The 19287-nt window shown below is 35.5% G+C and overlaps 7 protein-coding genes across 8 annotated transcripts in view; 6 read left to right on the top strand and 1 right to left on the bottom strand.

Moving 5' to 3' along the window:
• Positions 370-3609, top strand: LOC104751520. The gene is made up of 2 exons (XM_010473472.2): positions 370-1208; positions 2788-3609. Exons 1-2 carry the CDS (start codon positions 684-686, stop codon positions 3559-3561), a joined length of 1299 nt encoding a protein of 432 aa, XP_010471774.1. The 5' UTR covers positions 370-683; the 3' UTR covers positions 3562-3609.
• LOC104751519 lies at positions 6086-7215 on the top strand. The gene has a single exon (XM_010473471.2). It carries the CDS (start codon positions 6212-6214, stop codon positions 7145-7147), a length of 936 nt encoding a protein of 311 aa, XP_010471773.1. The 5' UTR covers positions 6086-6211; the 3' UTR covers positions 7148-7215.
• Positions 8060-10542, top strand: LOC109129535. Its single transcript, XM_019237815.1, has 4 exons — positions 8060-8157; positions 8491-9078; positions 9263-9462; positions 10533-10542. Exons 2-4 carry the CDS (start codon positions 8749-8751, stop codon positions 10540-10542), a joined length of 540 nt encoding a protein of 179 aa, XP_019093360.1. The 5' UTR covers positions 8060-8157; positions 8491-8748.
• Positions 11492-12213, top strand: LOC104753874. Its single transcript, XM_010476060.2, has one exon. The coding sequence runs from the start codon at positions 11648-11650 to the stop codon at positions 12098-12100; it is 453 nt and encodes a 150-aa protein (XP_010474362.1). The 5' UTR covers positions 11492-11647; the 3' UTR covers positions 12101-12213.
• LOC104751518 lies at positions 13489-14354 on the top strand. The gene has a single exon (XM_010473470.2). It carries the CDS (start codon positions 13505-13507, stop codon positions 14279-14281), a length of 777 nt encoding a protein of 258 aa, XP_010471772.1. The 5' UTR covers positions 13489-13504; the 3' UTR covers positions 14282-14354.
• LOC104751517 lies at positions 16711-17786 on the top strand. Its single transcript, XM_010473469.2, has one exon. The coding sequence runs from the start codon at positions 16837-16839 to the stop codon at positions 17515-17517; it is 681 nt and encodes a 226-aa protein (XP_010471771.1). The 5' UTR covers positions 16711-16836; the 3' UTR covers positions 17518-17786.
• Positions 17962-19287, bottom strand: part of LOC104751516 (NADH dehydrogenase [ubiquinone] 1 beta subcomplex subunit 2) — a 1993-nt gene continuing 667 nt past the window's right edge. Inside the window, exons 2-4 of one of the 2 annotated variants that reach the window (XM_019237601.1) lie at positions 18916-18961; positions 18745-18801; positions 17962-18225 (exon numbers count right to left, since the gene is read on the bottom strand). In XM_019237601.1, the coding sequence (XP_019093146.1) occupies positions 18745-18801; positions 18916-18961 (103 nt within the window). In that variant the 3' untranslated portion in view covers positions 17962-18225. The remainder of the gene's footprint in view (positions 18226-18744; positions 18802-18915; positions 18962-19287) is intronic. The other variant, XM_019237600.1, reaches the window with a different exon arrangement.

Below are 19287 nucleotides of genomic sequence, written 5' to 3'. Positions count from 1 at the left end.
AATCAGTTCGTATAAAACTAATTAATTCATCGGTTTATACTTTATACTACTACATATTGTATCTTCCTCCCAAAGAAAAACAAAAAGAAAGCAAAATCAAACCCACGCTTAATGTTGATATCACCTTCCACCCCAACAAACCAGCGCCTCTCCGCATCACTCCACAAGTTTTGAAAAAAAAAAAAAAATTATANGTCAAAAAACTTCTGTAAAGTCATGGGTAAGAATTGATAACAAGTATTTAAAACATTCATAAAATTCTTTACTGTAAACAACGAAACGTGAGAAACCAATAATAATACCATTTCTTTTCAAACGTAACCAGTGCGTATAAACCTAATTAATTCATCGGTTTATACTCTTTATACATATAACTACATATTGTATCTTCCTCCCAAAGAAAAACAAAAACAAAAACAAAAAAGAAACAGAGAAAAAGCAAAACCAAACCCACGCTTAATGTTGATTTCACCTTCCACCCCAACAAACCAGCGCCACTCCGTATCACTCCACAAGTTTTGAAACAAAAGAAAAAAAAAAAAAATTATATACACAAAGACTGGTGTATACACATTCACATCTCTCTCTCTCTCTCTCTTTCGGCAAATGAAACGTGTTTGAACATTCTCCACGGTGGTTATTTCTCAGATTAGGGCGAATTACGATCACTTCACCCCGCCGTCATGTACGTTGCCAAAAGAATCTCCGACGTCGATCGTCGTCTTCTCCTCCTCCTCATAATACCTTCTCTCTCCCTCCTCCTCTTAATCTCTTTCTCTTCTCTCACCCTTGATCCTTTCCCAACTCTAGCACCTCTTCGTAACCTAATCTACACTCGTACCCTAACCGTCACAACCGAAACCTCTGATTTCACAGTGGAATTATCCGATTCGGAACCTAACGACGTGAACCAACGGCGGAGGAGGAAGAGGGAGGAGTTGGTGAAGTCTAAGATCGCCGTGTGTTTGGTAGGAGGAGCGAGGCGGTTCGAGCTAACAGGACCATCGATTATGGAGAAGATCTTGAGGGTCTATCCTAATGCAGATTTGTTTCTTAACAGTCCTCTTGACAAAAACTCGTTTAAACTTCGGTTCCTTAAGGACGCACCGAGGCTCGCTTGGGTTCGTATCTTTGAGCCTAAGCCGATCAATGAGACTGAGCCGATGGTTCGAGTCCTCACACCCATGAATTCGCCTAATGGCATTAAGGTAATTAGATCATCAAACTCTTGTAATTTATTTACCATTGAATTTAGTCATGAAAGTTATCAACTCTTATAATTAGCTTACCTTTTTTAAAAAAAAATCACTAACTTTGAATTAATTAATGGAACTTAAATTCGGAAATATAGAATTAAGGATAAGAAAGTGGTCGAGAGGGGGTCCGTTTAGTTGGAGAGGTTTAGGGTTGGTGCAACCGTTTCTTGATCTGTACGTTACTCATGTGAAGGAATTTTTGTTTGATGATGGGTTGGTATTTGGTGGCATCATCAATTCTCATCCTATATAATAGTATATTCTTTTTCGATCTCGTTAGTTTATACCCCTGTTTTAGAAATCGCTAGGCGCTAGTCGGTCGGTCGGGGTGGACCTAGCGCTTAGCGAGAAAATCAGAGATTAAACGGAGACTAGTTTTTGGGTTATTTTATTAAATTAATAGTAAATTAAAAATATATAGTACTAAATATATGTATAATTATGTTTATGTGAAAATAAAAATATCAATAAAATATAAAGCTATAGTATTGTCTTTAAAGTTACGGTAAAAACATAAAAACGTAATATTAAGAAAAAAAATAATGATTTTAATTAAAAATTTGTACATTAGTTATTGTAAAACATCATAAACTCTTAATTTAAATGTCTAAATAACAGAAATATATATATTTGATCTATATTTGGCTTCAAAAATAATCGGTATATACAAAATTATGCGGGAATTAATCGGATTAGACGGTATAATCGGATAATCGATGCTATGCGGGGATTAGTCATTAATCAAGGCGGAGAGGGCGGTCTAGCGATTTTACGGAGCATAATCAGTGTTAGGCGGAGATTTTTAAAACAGGAGTTTATACTAATTTAATTGCGGTAAAAAATGGCGTTTTAAAAGACAAAACGGATGACATTCATTATGTTATGGTTGTGATATTAGTTAATTGTTGTCTACATTTATGATGTATGGGTTAATGCAACTTTCTTGATTAGGATTTTATAGTTAGTATGAGGTTGAAAATTCAAATGATGATTTCTTGGAAATTTCCATTATATCTAGCAACTCGCAATGTTGTAGTCCTCCTAGTCCTACTAGTCCGAGATTGAAAATTGACCCCTTACCTTTTCGGGACCCATGTTTCCACATAAAGAAGATATTGATTAAGTTGACAGCTTGTGATTTACAGATATGGGGCTGTAAGAATAACTCGCATCCTGTTCTATTTGGCATTTTTTAGTTATGGTAATACTTTTTTGTGAAATGGTTAATGCGTGACATGATGATGTTAATGTGTGGCGTGATGATGATGTGAATCCGGAGGCTTTTTAGTGTAGTGTGATTATAAACGTGTACCTAGTATATAACATATTAGATTATTAAATTAAACTTTTTTCTCTCACTTTAAAATAATAATGGTTATAAACGTGACTCGTATATTAATATTTTAGAAAATCTGATTCCGGTATATATAATACACGAATTACAAATTATTTGTTTAGCATTTGGTATAGTTTTCCTCAAGTGTGTCCCCTTTTTCCAGTTGTTTTTTCTCATTTATGTGTTCAATGACAGGGCTTGTTACAGTACTTCAACCTCGTAGAAGGCTGCATCACCATGATTAAGGCATACCAAAACGAGAATAACTTCACATACGACTGGATAGTCCGTACCCGTGTTGACGGTTACTGGGCTGACCCGCTCAAACCAGAATACTTCATACCGGGTCAGTACTTAGTCCCACCTGGATCCTCCTACGGTGGCCTCAATGACCGCTTCGGTGTCGGCGATCTCAACACCTCAACGGTAGCTCTCTCTCGCCTTTCCCTAATTCCAGACCTCGACTCAGACGGGTTAACTCATCTCAACTCCGAGTCTGCCTTCAAGGCTCAGCTCACAACTCACCGTGTCCCTTACGTCACTAAACCTCTCCCTTTCTGCATCATGACTGATCGGACCTACGATTTCCCTCCATCTAGCTACGGAGTTCCCGTGGTGGCGCTTTCTAGCCCAGGACCGTTGAGTGGTGCCAAGTGTCGTCCTTGTACGGTGGCGTGCAACAGCTCATGCGTGGCGGAAGTGATGGGAATACTGAACAGAGAGTGGAGTTGGACGGAGTGGGAAAACGAGACGGTGGAGCTGTGCGACGCACATGGGGAATGGGAAGAAGGTTGGGAGAAGATTTTTGACGAGACCGCCGGAGAAAAACTCGCACGTGCGAGGAAACGAGTCGGAGGTTTGGATTCGAGGAGATGTGTGGAAGAGTTTGAAAATATGAGAGGAGCGGCCGTTAAATGGGAAGCTCCCGCCTCCGAACAGATTTGTACGTTAGGCTTACGGCCCAACTAGAACATATCGGGCTTTAGGTCCAACTTAATTCGCTAACAAATTTTCCCTTTTTCTAGTGTGTTTTGCATTTTTTGTTTAATTTTTGAGATGAAAACAAGATCTTACATTTTCTGTATTCAGTAGGAAAGAAAAAAGAAAAAAAAATCAAAACAGATATATCGAGATAGACTTCTTCTAAAGATCTACCACATGGAAGAAGCACCAAATCTGTTCGTAAATTGAACCTGTTACAGGATTCGATATCTTCCACTAGTGCAGATTTGTATACAGCTTTTTACGCATCATTACATGTACACACTTTCTTACGAATTAATGATTTTTACTACTGAAACTTTTTCCTATGGGTTTGGAAGACGGGCCAACCAAGTATGACATCGGTATGCAGTATAAGTTAACTAACAGCTCATCACGTGACCTTTTGCATTTGGCAGATGGATTGGAATCTCGGCACATCACGCGAGGAAAAGATACGAATATATATACATTAGCCGTCTGCTATTTTCATCAAGCATGTATTATGTTTTGGTTTCAGTTAGCTTATTTCATACCACCTCCGTTTAATATTTTTCAATATAATTCTTTTTGATATAATTTTTTTCAGTTTTATCTATACTATTAGTCTATTATCTATATGTGTGAAAAATAACGTTAAAACGACAATGAAAACGAAGTTTTTATGAAGACAAAAACTAATGCGTTCAATACATGCAATTATGCACAGTAATCATGCTATCTAAACCGAATGAATAGAACTTCAGTTGAAAACGATGGCTCGTCGTAAATGTTTTATATCAAACTTAAATTATCGGGCAAGCTCTCAACATCCAGTTAGTCAAGTATATTAATTGGTATCTTCTCCAAATAATTAATGACATATCATTATTATTCATCATGACCATCAATCTCAAATTCACCACACAAAAAGAGAAAAATATAATCAATATATATAACTGGAAACATGATCATGTGGATCTAAAACACTTGAATCGATAATTATCTCTAAAGTCCGATCACAGAGTCTGTGGCTCCTCACATTTCATTTCAAGTTAGTTGCGTAATTAAATCCAGCTGATATCAAGTCACATGCCTAAAATTATCTATTGGCGTTAAGTAAGGTCCTCTTGATGATGTTTGTGGATCTACGCCGAATCACTCGTTTTATAAAGTCCACACGCTTGCACTATCTAATTATATAATGCTTAGTGTAAGTAAAATATAGATTTAAGGGATAGTTTAGATTATACAATTACATCTCTCTTTTTTCGTGATCGTGGTAGGACAAAAGTGAAGTGTCGTAAACAAGAAAACCGTGATTTTGATCCTTTGATGCATAGTTGGAGGTTGCCCTTCTCTGACACGTACCAGCTCACCCCTCGTGCTTTGTTAATTACTAGACACTTAATCTTAAGTGTAACAGTTTACTAATATAAATGACCGGAAATTCATATATAGACTATCATATATATATATATATATATGTACATTGTAAGAATACGATATAGTACTTTAACAGCACCAAAAAAGCAATGAAATAGTATATTATTCGATAGTCCTTAATAGTACATATTGTAATTAAGAATACGATCGAAAAACGTTTTATATGAAAATGGAATTGGACGTACAAAACTTTTCGAGCTTTGTTTGCTTTATATTTATTACCTTCAATAGTGACTGTCGTGGATACATATCCCCAATATATGTAATCATTTTCAGCCGCTGATAAAGTAACTGCAGAATATATAAGTTGATTTGGACGAACCAATTCGCCGCCGAATGTAGAAAATATTTTTGATTAGATCTTAGACCTCTCTATAATCTTCATATTAATTAATCAATTCATTTTGATGATCGTTCATACCCATGTGAAAACAAATCTGTGTTAACGCGTCTAGACCCCTACCAAATAAGTTTATGGAAGACTCAAGTATGTTTATTTAATAGTTATAACTTATGTCATAAATAATACGATACTACCGAGTGTGAATTACTCTATTTTTTTAGAAAGGATCGGAGAGAGCAGTTTTGGATTGGAGTACTAGTTCTAGCTAGGGTGGCCAACCCACGTGTGTCCCCTCTCCGCTTGAAATGGAACATTTGTTATGTCTCTTAACTCGTTAAATCTGATTAATATATCCATCATCACATTATATTATCTCAAATAATATACTAGAATAGTAAGTAGATAACTATTACAAACGATCTTAGCTCCTTTAACCTTATTAGAATCTATATGTACTTATTAACTTTGAGTTTCTTTTCTTGTTCGGCAACGACCTACCATTGAGTTTGGCTCTCTACTTTATATATAACATGTTAAAAGTTGTTCAAACGTCCAAGTAATAATCAAAACGTCTAGTAAATAGCTGTATACAATCGTGTAAAAATTGAAGAACTTAGAATAGGTTACAAGTGTATATATCTGAAACTAAATAAATATATAGTTGGGGAGATAACAAAGCAATTATTCTCAAAAAGCTAGCGAACTCATCCCATTCCCACGTGCACATCATCTCATACTTCAATAGCCCGAAACTCCACTCTCACCTCATCACCGGTGTATATATATAAACGCTCCTTCTTATTCCTCTTTCATCATTTCAAAACTCAAACCATCTCTCTTCTCTTCTCTATCTATCTCTGTCCTCAGAGAATGGTTGGAGTTTTCCGGCGATCACTCTCATTCCCTAACAAACCTTGCGGCCGTTCATCTCCAACTCCAAAGCCACGTGTCTCTCACCACACAAGATCCATCAGTCTACCCTGTCGATCTCATCCCTTAATCTCCCACGTCAACCACGAGATCTCCCAGCTCAAATCCTGGTTCTCCTTCTCCGGCGAATCTAACCGTCGCACCACCTCCTGGATCACCGACGGTCTCAGCCTCCTCAAGGACGTTCAAGAAACGCTCGCCGATATACTCCAGCTCCCACAATCCCAAGAATCTCTACGTAACCGTCCCGTCTTCTTCGAGAATCTTCTAGAAGACCTTCTCCGGTTCGTGGACGCTTACGGGATCTTCCGCACGTCGATCCTCTGCCTCCGTGAGCACCAGTCCGCCGCTCAAGTCGCTCTCCGTAAAAAAGACGACGAGAAAATCGCATCGTACCTACAATCTCGCCGGTCTCTCGCGCGAGATATCGCGAAGCTGACGTCGTCGATCCGCGAGCCGAAGACGAAACACCAGCAGTACTGCCACGTGGACAGCGTGAACGGGACGTACAGTGACGCAGAGCTAGCGTCAGTTATAAGCGACGTCATCGAGGTCACCGTTTTGGTTTCCGTTGCTCTTTTTAACGGCGTTTACTTCTCTCTACGTTCCACAAAAACGACGCCGTTTATTGGGTTCTTGAAACGGTCCGAGAAAAAAGAGAAACTAGACGAAGGCATCGAGGAGCTGAAGCAAGTCGAGGAGAACAGTTTGGTTGGTCTAAACAAGAAGAAGAACGAGGAAGTAAAGAGTTTGATGAAGAAGATGATGGAGTTGGAGAATTCGATCCGTGAAATCGAATGCGAAAGTGAGAAAGTGTTTAGGGGTTTAATTAGCACTCGTGTCTCATTGCTTAATGCCCTAACACATATTAACTAAATTATCACTCATCTCATTCTTTATTTTTTCCTTGTCTATTTTACGTTTTTGTCACATTATTTTTATTATTTGTCCGAGTTAAATACATGAAAGAAAATAGAAAAAAAACAAATAAATAAAAGATACTTTACATTTCCTTGTAATTATAAATCGAGAATGAGATGAGAGTGATATATAATCTCCCTTTTAAAATTGAACTTTTAATAGCGACTGCTTCACACATCAGCGAGACTAATAGATAGAGCAAACAAACAGAGACGTTTTTGTTTTGTAATAATATTTTTCCACCGTAAATACTATCATTTTCTTTAAAAAACCTCAAAAATAACCAACCCAAATCATAAACGAATCGTTATTCATTACCGTGTTACCAAATTTTACTGCCTTTATGTTGTTTTTATGTTATAGTTCAGAAATGTGCATACCAATTTTTAATCTTAGATTTAGTTGCTTCAAACGAGATATCTGATGATTGTTACAATTTAGGTTTATTATATATTTATAAAGAATAGTTATTTCACAGAAAAGAAATAATGGTTACGCGTTAAGAAACCAAGGTCCACTTATTTTCACAAGCCATCCCCCATGCCATGGCCATGCATTATCATTTATTTGGCAGACAACAAAACATTAAACATAAGAACAGAAACAGCGAGCGTGAACAAATTCAGTTGACACATATATTTGCCGGAAATAATCGAGAGAAAAATTAATTATAGGGCATAAGACCATGTGCATCGGCGTCCTTTTGGTCCGTCCCCCATGATTTTTGTTTTAAAAATAAATGAAAAATGGTCCATTAACGAAAAAACGTATCTTCAAAGGGGACGTTTTTCGTCCGTCGACTTGGCCACATGGTTGTTTGTGATTGGAAAAATTGAGAGAGGAGAGGAGTACTGGTGAGAGAGAGGAGATCGTAAGCTACAATTTAATGCGAGTCAAAATTTCGTCTACGAATCTGCCGCAGCTTCTTCTTCCTGATTTCTCGAATCATCTCTCAGATTAAGAAGGTATTGTAATTGTTCATCCTTCTTCTTCAGATTTCTGTTTCCTTGCCCTAAATTCTCTGCTCGATTTCGTGATTTTTGCCTTTTTGAGTTCTTAATGTCTATTTTGGGCTTTTACATGTGTAGATTTCAGTTGGTATACACTTCTGTGGATTTTGATTTTTGTCGATGATAGAAACGAAACGAGCTAGTGTATATTTTGGTTAAGTATAACTTCGCAATTGTCCTGTGAATTTTGTTTGAACTTCGTGTTTTTGGAATTTTTGAGCTTGAGTTATTTGAATTACAAGCTTCAGTTTTAAGGAATAAGGATTTGTTTGTTGTAATTCTCTGCAGATTCTTGATCTGGAAACAGTTTAAGGCTGTTGAGCTTGTAAAATCGTGGGATCTTGCTTTGTTCGATTTATAGAAAACTTGGAATCCAATGGCTAACTTACCGCAGAGATCCTTGGTTAATTACCCGGGAACTCTCACTCCTTTGGAGCCAAATAAACCACACCACAGCCAGATAGAACCCCAGTTCCTCATTCTTCTCCAGTCGTAGCTTCACCTATACCTCCTAGGTTTCCTCAACCAAGTTTTAGACCAGATCAGATGTCTTCGCCTTCTATGAAATCCCCAAATATGTTGTCACCTGCGAATGGTATCATAACCGGAAGTCCCATTCCTCGTTTGAGTACTCCTCCTGGTCCTCCTGTTTTTAATACTCCGGTTAAACCAGCTGCTGTGCCTTTCCGTACCTCTCCAACTACTCCTCAGCCTATGGCATACTCTTCAGCTACGGCTTCTTCTCTTCCTGTATCTACACCTTCTTTTTACTCAAACGGGTCATCAGTTGGATCGCAGCGTGATCTTCCAGATGCTGTTAGAATGGAGGAGCCTATAGCTGCAGACTCACCTTATGTTTTGTTTTCTGCAAATAAGGTAATTTTTTCTTATCTGTTCAGTTCACATTTGGTGTGTGTCAGCGTTAGCTCTCCCAGTTTCACTTGCTATTTGTGTCTTATTCAACAGCCTGTGTGATCCTTTCTATTAATCCATCCTTTCGAATGCCTCCTGCTATGTGAAAATTTATTTATCTGTAACCATCACTGTCCATTTCATGTAGGTTTTAAAGCAGAAGAAGCTAGCAAATGTTGCTAGCTTGGGTTTTGGAGCTATTGTTTCTGCGGGGAGGGAGATTAGTCCTGGTCCTCAGATTATCCAACGTGATTCACATCGCTGTCTTAACTGTGGAGCGTATTCAAATCCTTATAGCTCCATTTTAATTGGCTCAGGCCAATGGAGTGTGTCATATGCGAATAAAATGTTTGTTTTTGTTTTGATGTTTTTATGTTTTATGTTTTCTGTTATTAATTTCTTAATTGTATGTTTTTGTTTTTTAACTTTAAATAATTAATGTTTAAACTTTTAAAATATTATTATTTTATTTTGGGGACCAAATACAAATAGACACCAATGTTCATACTAAAAATAAGAACTTTTCAAAATAATATTATTAAATTTGAAGAACCAAAAATTGTCCTACACCAATGCCTATGCTCTAAGAAGACATATCACTTGTATGGTTTCACGTTGATGGATTCGTTCTAATATTTTGTGGTCTAACTGATCTCCCTTAAGTTTTAATTAGTGATAACTCAGAATGCCACCACATGGTTTGTTAGGGATGCTTTTCAATTATCATCTTGATCTGATTCGGATTAAGACTTAATTATTTGACTAACACCGTATTAAAACGTGGGGTTTGCTGGAAAACAAACCGTAGTGTATAGTGCTATTAATTAAATTTAACAATTAGGATCTTTCCCCTTTTAGCGGCGGTACGTATTGGTGGCACTCATGACCGGTTCGACCTGTGAAATCAATTTAACCGTACTAATCAATCACTCATAAGCCATAGGATACTAAATCCGGTTGGGTTGTATAATTGGGTTGGTTGCTTTGAAATGCAACTTGCGTGAATTATTGTTATTTGATAGAAAGCTTTACTAAGTTTGGAATAATAATATTACAACGAGGCAAAAAAATTGCCAACTCGGATTTGGTCATGACTTCAACCCAACTCCCAACCAAGAAGATAACACAGATGGAAAAGGGATATTGGTCTTCTTCATTGAATGATTAGTGTTTGATTAGTTTAGGACCCAATTAAAAGTTAAATAGCACTATTTAGAGAAGAGATAATTATTAGAACATGAAGTGTACATGTTCCTAATAATTAAGGGACTTCAAATATCTTACCCAATTATTGGTCACTATTTGTTATACATCAATTATGTATAGTTGGTTATTTTTGTCAATATGTATATAGTTGGTTCTAGTTTAAATGTTAGGTTTCATCCGTTATATCAAGTGAATGTTTTACTTGTATACAGCTATATCTAATTCTCTTGGGAAATTTAATTTTAGTACGTGCCGACATGCCAAATAGAAAACGGTTTATAAAAACAAAATACACCGCATTTAGATCATGTATTACAAAACTTTCTTTTTTAATTGGGTTTTCATTTACAATTCCATAAAACTTCACAATCAGAACCTATAACCGTCGAATAAACCAGTTAACTAGAATTTAAGCTAGACATGTTATAGGTTATGGTTACCAATTATTTCAGGTTAGTCAGATAGACTGAAAAGTTTTGGTTGGTGAAAGAGCATTTATCGTTGGTTTAGGTTTTTTCAAAGTGTTAATAGTTGATGGCAGAACAAATTAAGACACAGTTTTTAAAAACTTTGTGTGGTTAGACGATGTGAAATACTGAAATTTAATTTGTCGAGGATCTTATAAAGAAGTCAAAATTTTATTGTGAAGTTTGGAATTTGATGTGATTATTTGGGAAAGTTGTATATCGATAACTCAAATATATGTGGTGTTTTCAGAAAGTCAAAATTTACAGTAACGTTTAATGGTGTGGTTAGAATTTAGAATATTTAACTTTATGGGGCGTATATAGAAAGAAATCCTTTACTAATTCATAAGTTTATATTGATCAGCCAGTGTATGATTACAAGCAATGGTTCATTTCACGCCTTAAGAATATGTATGATTGAATGTAAATAGTTCATTTCACGCCTTGCATAAAGCATACATATCCCTCATGATTTGAAGACTTTCGGAGACTTTCCTGATTTCACGCATGCCATTGGAGACTTTCCCCTAACGAAAGGCCTTGCAATGTGGCCGTATTTATAAATAGGCCCGTTTTAGCCCAATATTTAATTGTAGAAAGAGGCCTGTTTTAGCCCAATAGGTTTGTGTAAGTCGGCAGATGTGATCTTTTTAACCCTCGTCTCTCCATTATTTTGCTCAACAACAATTTGTTTTTTTCCTATCTCTCTCACTATCTCTCCGATACGAGAAAATTTTCTTTTAGGGTTCTCTTCTCTCTCTCGCTTTCATTACAATTTGAGTTGGAACCCACATAGATCGAGGTGTTTTAGGCGTGATATCTGAAACCTAGATTCGATTCATTCACAACTTTTATCGAAGATGGAAAGACAAGTAATGGCTTCGAGAATCGTGCAACGGAAAGAGGACTACTTGCCAAGCAAGCAAGTTTCGGATGAATCGTCTGAGGAACTTGAAAAGAGTTGTTTGACAGAAGAAGAAGAAGATCAAGATGCCTGTTTGTCTGATGCTAGTCATAACATTAAGAAGAGGATGAGGGAAGCTACGACGACTTGTGAATCGATGAAGAGAAAGAAGCGTATGCCAAGCAAAGACTCTGGGTACCAGACGTTGTTTCACGATGATGACTGGCTTTTTGGCAACACTGATCTCCCAAAGAATGTTACCAATAATAACGCAGCTATCAAGAACGATCAAGACATGATCATGAAGATGTTGCTGCAGATACCACTATCGGGAGATTCCTTGTTTCCTAGGGCTCAGTTTTTGCCTCAAGTCAAGATTTTTGCATTACCATATACAGTTCCGTATTAAGTCTCCATATTGATTTCTTCTTTCTCAGGTTTAACCTGAGCCTGTTTATTCGGATATTAACTCATAAGTTGTATCTATGTTGTCGACTTGTGTACAAGAGTTTCCTTTTTGTAAAATTTCCTTTCTGTTTTTTTAGTGGAATTTTTGTAAAATTTCCTTTTCCTTGTAAAACCTTTTCCTTTTGTATAAATAATTTGTCCTATATAGGTCAAGAGAAATAGGAGAACAATTTATACACCCTGATCGTTTTTACGCTCTTCCGAATTAGTTTTGCAAACAACAAAAAAAAACAAATTATTACAAGACTATATATATATATATATACCCTTAAGAAAAGTAATCTTAATATTGAGGAAGACATGAATTCAATAACAATAGAATTCTACATGTAATAATGCTTTGGTATGCGATAACGTTATAGGCACATCTAGGCTGTCTTGTTTAATAAGTCTTCTCCGTTCGTGCACATTCCCAACTTTCCCCCAATTGGAAAATTATAATATAACATGTATGCGTGTACATATTATATAAAAATGGTACTTTGGACATTTCTTGATATATGAAATCTCGAAGAATGCAATATAATAAAGGTTGCTGGGATTACGAGAACGACGTCGCAGCCAACAGTTCTTGTTTCTTGTTGGTTTCATATTTCCGCAGCCCATATCCAAGGTTGCCGCACATACAAGTAGTCTAACAACTGAAATTTGGATATTAATTAAACAATCTCTAGTTTTTTTCTTTTCCCCCTCAAGATATGTTTTTGTTTGTTTACCTATAACATTGATCCCCAAGAAAAAAAATGCTCATATATCATGTTGTTTATAAATCTAATACAAAAAGATATGTCGGAGAGACTTCACATATTTTACCTCAAAGAAAAAAAGAAACAAATGTACAACATAATATCATCCGTGCGTGGTGGTTGTATGGTTTCAGTTTCAGATTAATTGGCTTTATGACACTATATATATGCAAACACTAGACGTTCGTCATTTGGTCATTTGAATTTTAGTTTGAATGATGATTAATTTGCATGAAATTATTTGCTAAGAAGCATGTTCACCAATCTGATTAATCAGTTGTTTCAACGATATTTGAATATTATTCAATGCTAAAAAGGAACAAAATAATAATAGTAGAATGATAATCATCAAGAAGAGGAGTGTAGATTTGTCGTTTGACTGTCGGAAGAAACTCAATTGCAACAGCCAATTCCAGACTGTATCTATATTCGTCTATAGACTGGCCTCTACGTGTACGCATACATATACACACAACCTCAAATCAATATGCATGTACATATAAGACACATACATATATAAAGGTGAGAGTATTAATTGAGAAATTGAACCTTTTGTTCGTTGACTATATACATTAATATCTCCATTGAGTGAATCAGCCATGGTTGCTACTTCATCATCATCAAGTGCCCACGTGCGTTCAATAAGCTGGTCTGAAGACGTTCGTCCTCTGTCTCGAGCCATCGAAGATCATCTTCTAATACTAAAGAAAAGACCAGAGTCTGCTCGTCAGAAACTCGGAGTCTTAAAGAACCTGTACGAGGTTGTCGAAGTTTTCCTCCGTTTTCAAACGACGAAAACACAAAAAGCTTTCACCGGATTTGAAGACGTTTCCGACGGGTTCCTCGAGGTTCTTGATATTTGTAGCACGATCAGAGACGTTCTGATGCAGATAAAGGAACAAGTCAGGGAACTCGAATCGAGCTTGAGGAGGAGAGTGATCAGAAGCAAATCAGTAGAAGATCAAGAAGCTTTCGTGTCGCGTGAGATAGACGCGTACGTGTTTAAGAGGAGAGCCTTGAGCAGAACGATTGTGAAACAGCTGAAGAAAACAGAGGATAAGATGAAGAAAAAGAAGAAAAGAGATTGTGGAGACGTCATTAATGTGATGAAAAGAGTTGAAAAGACGAGCTTCGATGTTTTGGTGTCTTTGCTGATCGAAGTTGTGACGAAGAATCAGAGCGATCATAAGCAGAGATCGAGGAAAGGGCTTGTGTCGAGGATATTTAATAGGAAGAATCAAGAAGTTGATGCGGAGGAGCTGAAGAAGTTGAGAGAAACAGAGCGTGGGATTGAAGAAACAGAGAGAGAGTTGGAGAGTGTGTATAAGAAACTGTTGAAGACTAGAGTTTCTTTTCTTAACATGCTTACTCTTTGATGATTAGATGTAACTTTGTTCATGTGAAGTATTGGCTTTAGCCTTTTAGTTTAGGCTAAGATTTTACTCTAAATATTTGTGTGCATCATTCTTAAATCATATATTCATATTTAAACCTTACTTAGATTACTTCAGTGTCATAAGTTTATACCAATCACAAGACTGAGCAAATATATCATTTAGTTTTCTCTTCAGAAGTTGTAGTCACAACTCACAACTCACAAGACTGAGCACATCACTTGGTTTTCTCTTCAGAAAATATATCAAAACAGAGCAGGGGTGAATTTGAGATAATGGGCTTATTAATTGGGTTCAATAGGCTTTAACTATATTCTATTCATCTGACTTAAAAATAAAAAGAAGAAGTTAAGGCCACGATTGGTAATTGCTGTTATTTTTTGCTGTAGAGACTTTAACTTTTTAAATCTGATTGTTTACCAACAACTTTTAAAGCTATAACTGTTATTTATTATTATTATTCTTATTATTATATTAATAATAAATATAATTATGTAAAAATATAATTCATATATCAATTTAATGACAAAAATAAATTTTAATACAGAAATTTAAAGCTCAAGCTGTTACTTTTATCATTGAAATATATATATTAATAATAAATATAAATTATGTTAGAATTGAACTCATGTAGAAACTTAATGATAAAATAAATATTATTTATGATAAAATAAAAATTTTAAATGTAAGTTCAAAAATGGTGTTTCCTAGATAATAATAAAAAATTAAGTTCAAAATATTAGTTTACTAACAAATTAATGTTATATTTTATTTAAATATTACCTTAATAGGTTCATTCCACCATGCCTCGTCCCAATTGAGCATAGGGAAAATCCCATAGAATAGGTTTTAGTTTGTTTTGAAATTTAAAACAATTATTATAGTGATTATGAACAATTTTTTTCATAAACTATTTATCACTATCATTAATGATGATAATAAAAATAAAATTAATAAATATTGAAATGGATCTTAAACAAAAGAGAAAAAATGAGAATAATTAATTTCTAAAAATAAAATAGTGAAAAGATCTATGTAAACTTCTAGAGAACTTTTAAATAGAATGGGAAAAAAACAAAATAATTTTTTTACTTCTTTAGTTTTAAAGTCTGGTTTTGAAACTTTAAAAAATCTGAGAAATCAACGAAGGAAAAAAAAAGTTGCTTTGAAAACAAAAAAAAAAAAAAAGTCAATAAAGTATGATTGGTAAATAAACGACTGTAAAAACTTTAATATTTTTTAAAGTTTTAAAAGTCACTTACCAACCAGAGTCTAAATCATAAAGAAATTAATTTAAAAAAATACGCAATAATGCTTTTTTCTTCTTTATAATACGCAATAATGTCATTTTTTTATTACACAGTAATGTATTCTTTTTTAAAAATGAAATAATGTCTCTACATGATGATGACAACTGAAAATATATAATGCAATAATTCGTAGCTATTCCTGCCAAATGGGAAATCGAATAATAAGATTGCTCCACTAACAATAGAATAAAAATGAATGCGTTTGGAGGGATCTGGATCTGATTATATAATCTGTGAGGAGATATTAATCTGTTGAAAATAACCTGAGATATAAAGATCTTAAACACAAAATCTAATCCAGCATGTATATATCCATGCATCGAGCCGTCGAGGTGGTTATACCTTAATTGATGGAGAATTTAGAAATATGTACATACACGTAATACATATGTGTTTTCTTATTATCCACGTTATAAAAAGGTTCATTGGTATTAAACTAGTGTGAAAGTGAAACTGTGAATAGTTTGCTTGGTCGAAAAAAACTACAGAGAATCAGCCGATCAGGTTAACACAACCGCATGTATTGCCAAAGATTTATGAATTCCGGATTTATTATTCTTTTTTATAATGTAAGACTTGTATAACTCTTTGTAGATAATAAATAGATCCACTTAACTTGATACATACACATCTCAGACAAACACGTAACTCAATATTTAAAGTCTGATCCAAATTCCACAATCTAAACATTTCTCATTCCATTTAATTAATCTTCGTCTCCTCTATTCCAAACTGTTGCAATTTACCGACACAGCCTGGCACCGTCGCTCGTGCATGCATGGTACCTAAACCTCATACCTTTCAAGTACCCAATAATAAAATTAAAATGTTTTAAAATTAGATATTATAAACAGAATATATATCTAAACAATTCCACAATGTACCCTAATCCACGAGTGCTTCTTACGTACAAAGAAGGTTCCTTGTGACCTGTTTTAAATCATTTAAACCACTATTTTGATAATACCTCCAAAGTGAGCTGTTCCCCAGATGTCCCACGTCCGTACAAAAACCCAAACTTAGGATCCTTCATCGTACTTTCCTCTCAGATCCCTCTTCTCCTCTATATATAATCTCACTCTTACACACATTCAGTATATCTCTAATCTTCGCTTAAAAACTCTCACAAAGCCCTAAAAAACCAATCACTACTAGATCAAAAACTACCCTTTCGATCAATTCGCTTCTTTACATTCTTAGCTAAGGATCTCCAGCAGATTAAGATCTATGGCTCAGATTAACTTTGAGGGTTTGAGAGAGCTACACGACTGCGTAAACTATATCCTTGATCACTGTCCGAAAACAAGAGAATCTATGTCCCAACAAGGACAGGATAAGTGGACGGAGCAAGTTTCAGAAGCTTCATTGAGGATGTTAGACATCTGTAACATATCCAAAGATGTGATGACACTCGTGAAACACAACTTGCATGATCTACAACTGATTCTACGTGGCAACGAATCATCTGATGTCAACGAGAAGATCGCTGCTTATAATCGGTATAAGAACAATCTCAAGAAGGAGACACTGAAATGCTTAAATTGTCTGAAGAATATGAAAGAAAGCGGAGGAAGAGTGGACATGCCAATAGAACAGAACCTTCTGTTTGTATCTGAGGTTTTGAAGGAAGTGAGAAGAGTCGTTGTGACGATGGTTGAGTCTTTATTCTCGCTTGGTTGTATTCCTTGGCTAGAGAAGAGATCGACCAAAGGGTCTTTGTCTTCAATATTTACCAGTCGGTCTTCGTATTTGTTAGATGATGTATGGGATGAGACCGCGGTGCAAAGTGCGACCACAAGGTTGGAGGCAGCGGAGATTGCAATAGAGGAGCTTGAGATAGAGTTGGAGTCTATTTTCCGGCGATTGATTCAGACGAGAGTTTCACTTCTTAATATTCTCACCAACTAGATAATATATGATATATATCCGGTTAGGTTTTGCTTCAAGCGGACATGCTTAGTTAACATTAGATGGATTGATGTGTAAGCCTATTTTAAGTTTGCAACATTATATTCTTTTGAAGTCGCATTATATTTTTTACCCGTTTACGTACTAAACTGGCTACTTGGTTATAGATTTTAGGGTTGAAGACTTAAAGCTTTAACACTTTGTCTTCACTAGAAAAAAAGATGAGTTTCTAAATGAAACTGTTACTTATTATTAGATAAAAAGTTGAATTATAGAGTAGACAATTTCAATTTGATTTATCGCAATTTTGTTCTCAAATATGACTTCAAATACCAAAGTACAAGTTTCAGTTTCATACGTATTACTTTGTATATGAGTGTATATCTAACACCACAAATGTAATCCCTAGCGTTTCTTTGCAAATCATATCATTGGAGGCTTGGATCTAAAAACACGAACCTTGCAATTCATTAAATTTCAAATCAATATGTAGACAGCAAAATGACAACATCATCAGGAAGTGCAACACAAGTAGTAACTTAAAAACATAAGCAGCAAGTCTTCCAAAGTTGTGTACACAAACAATTCACGTCTTCTTCACAGTTCTCTTTATTTCGACATATGAAGCTGAAAATTAAAAACAAGAGACGATTCCTTCTCTTTTTTCGTCATGATCTTCAAAGGTTCAGTGAGACCTAAAAGCAAAACCCGAAACCACATCAGTAAAATTGAGCAATGCTTTTATCAGGTTACGTGAAAGGTGAACGCACGGATAGGCACAAATTAGCGATGTCTCAGTAAATAGAATACTCAAACCATGTAATACTAAACTAATAACAACCATTCAAGATAAAGGCACTGAATTTTCGTTCACCTAACTGCCAAGAGTGTCAATGATTCATTCTAGTGTATGTATAAAATCACGAACATCCTTTAGAGAAGTTAAAGATGCTCAAAACATTCACCGTTTGCATGAACTAAAACCAGATCAAAGCTACCATCTTATTTCAAAACCAACTACAGGGCGCCTAACAAGAGATCTCGTTAGTAAGTTACAACAACTTAGAAATTTCTAATAAACACAATGACGTTAACTTTCACTAATGGATGTCTTACTTATTAGTAGCACTGTGTACAAACAATAATGAGCGCTTAATACGAAAAGATTTTCTTTTTTGCTCATCTTAAATAAGTCAATCAAACAGTTGAACAAGTAGAGGCATTTACCTAGTGGTGATCCCCATGACCGTGATCACCATGGCCATCCCATGGGTGTCTCCATCCCTATCAGTTACAAATAAGCAAAATCACAAGTTAGCCATCATGGAAGAATTAGGAGGAGGACCTAGAAACTTTACAAGGGTGAGGCAAAGATAAGAATGAAAAGAGAGTCTTCACCATAACTACAGGACCATCTTGCTTTGCCCTGTACAGAATCCAGAACCTGAAAAAAAACATCAAAACTTGATTGTAAAATAGGAAAAATAATCAAATTCAAATCGTTACAAGGGTGAGGTGATTGCTTCTTCAATCATTCTCATCCGAACTGAAATTGAAATTGATTCCTTCCGGAAACAATATCAAAATTCAAATCAATCCGATACTAATTTAACAAATCCATTGTCAACTTTTGATTGATAAACCGAAACTAAAAATCAGATGTATACTAGAGACCAGATTCCTCGGAAATAAAAACCAGATGTACACTAGAGACCAGATTCCTCGGAAATCCCATGGATAGATCTAGCTTCCGGTCGAGATTAGTCCTAA

The sequence above is a fragment of the Camelina sativa genome, chromosome 16 (genome assembly GCF_000633955.1).
Source record: "Camelina sativa cultivar DH55 chromosome 16, Cs, whole genome shotgun sequence".
Taxonomy (NCBI): Eukaryota; Viridiplantae; Streptophyta; class Magnoliopsida; order Brassicales; family Brassicaceae; genus Camelina; species Camelina sativa.
The sequence above is the reverse complement of the archived record's forward strand: the minus strand, read 5'-3'. Positions and strand labels throughout refer to the sequence as shown.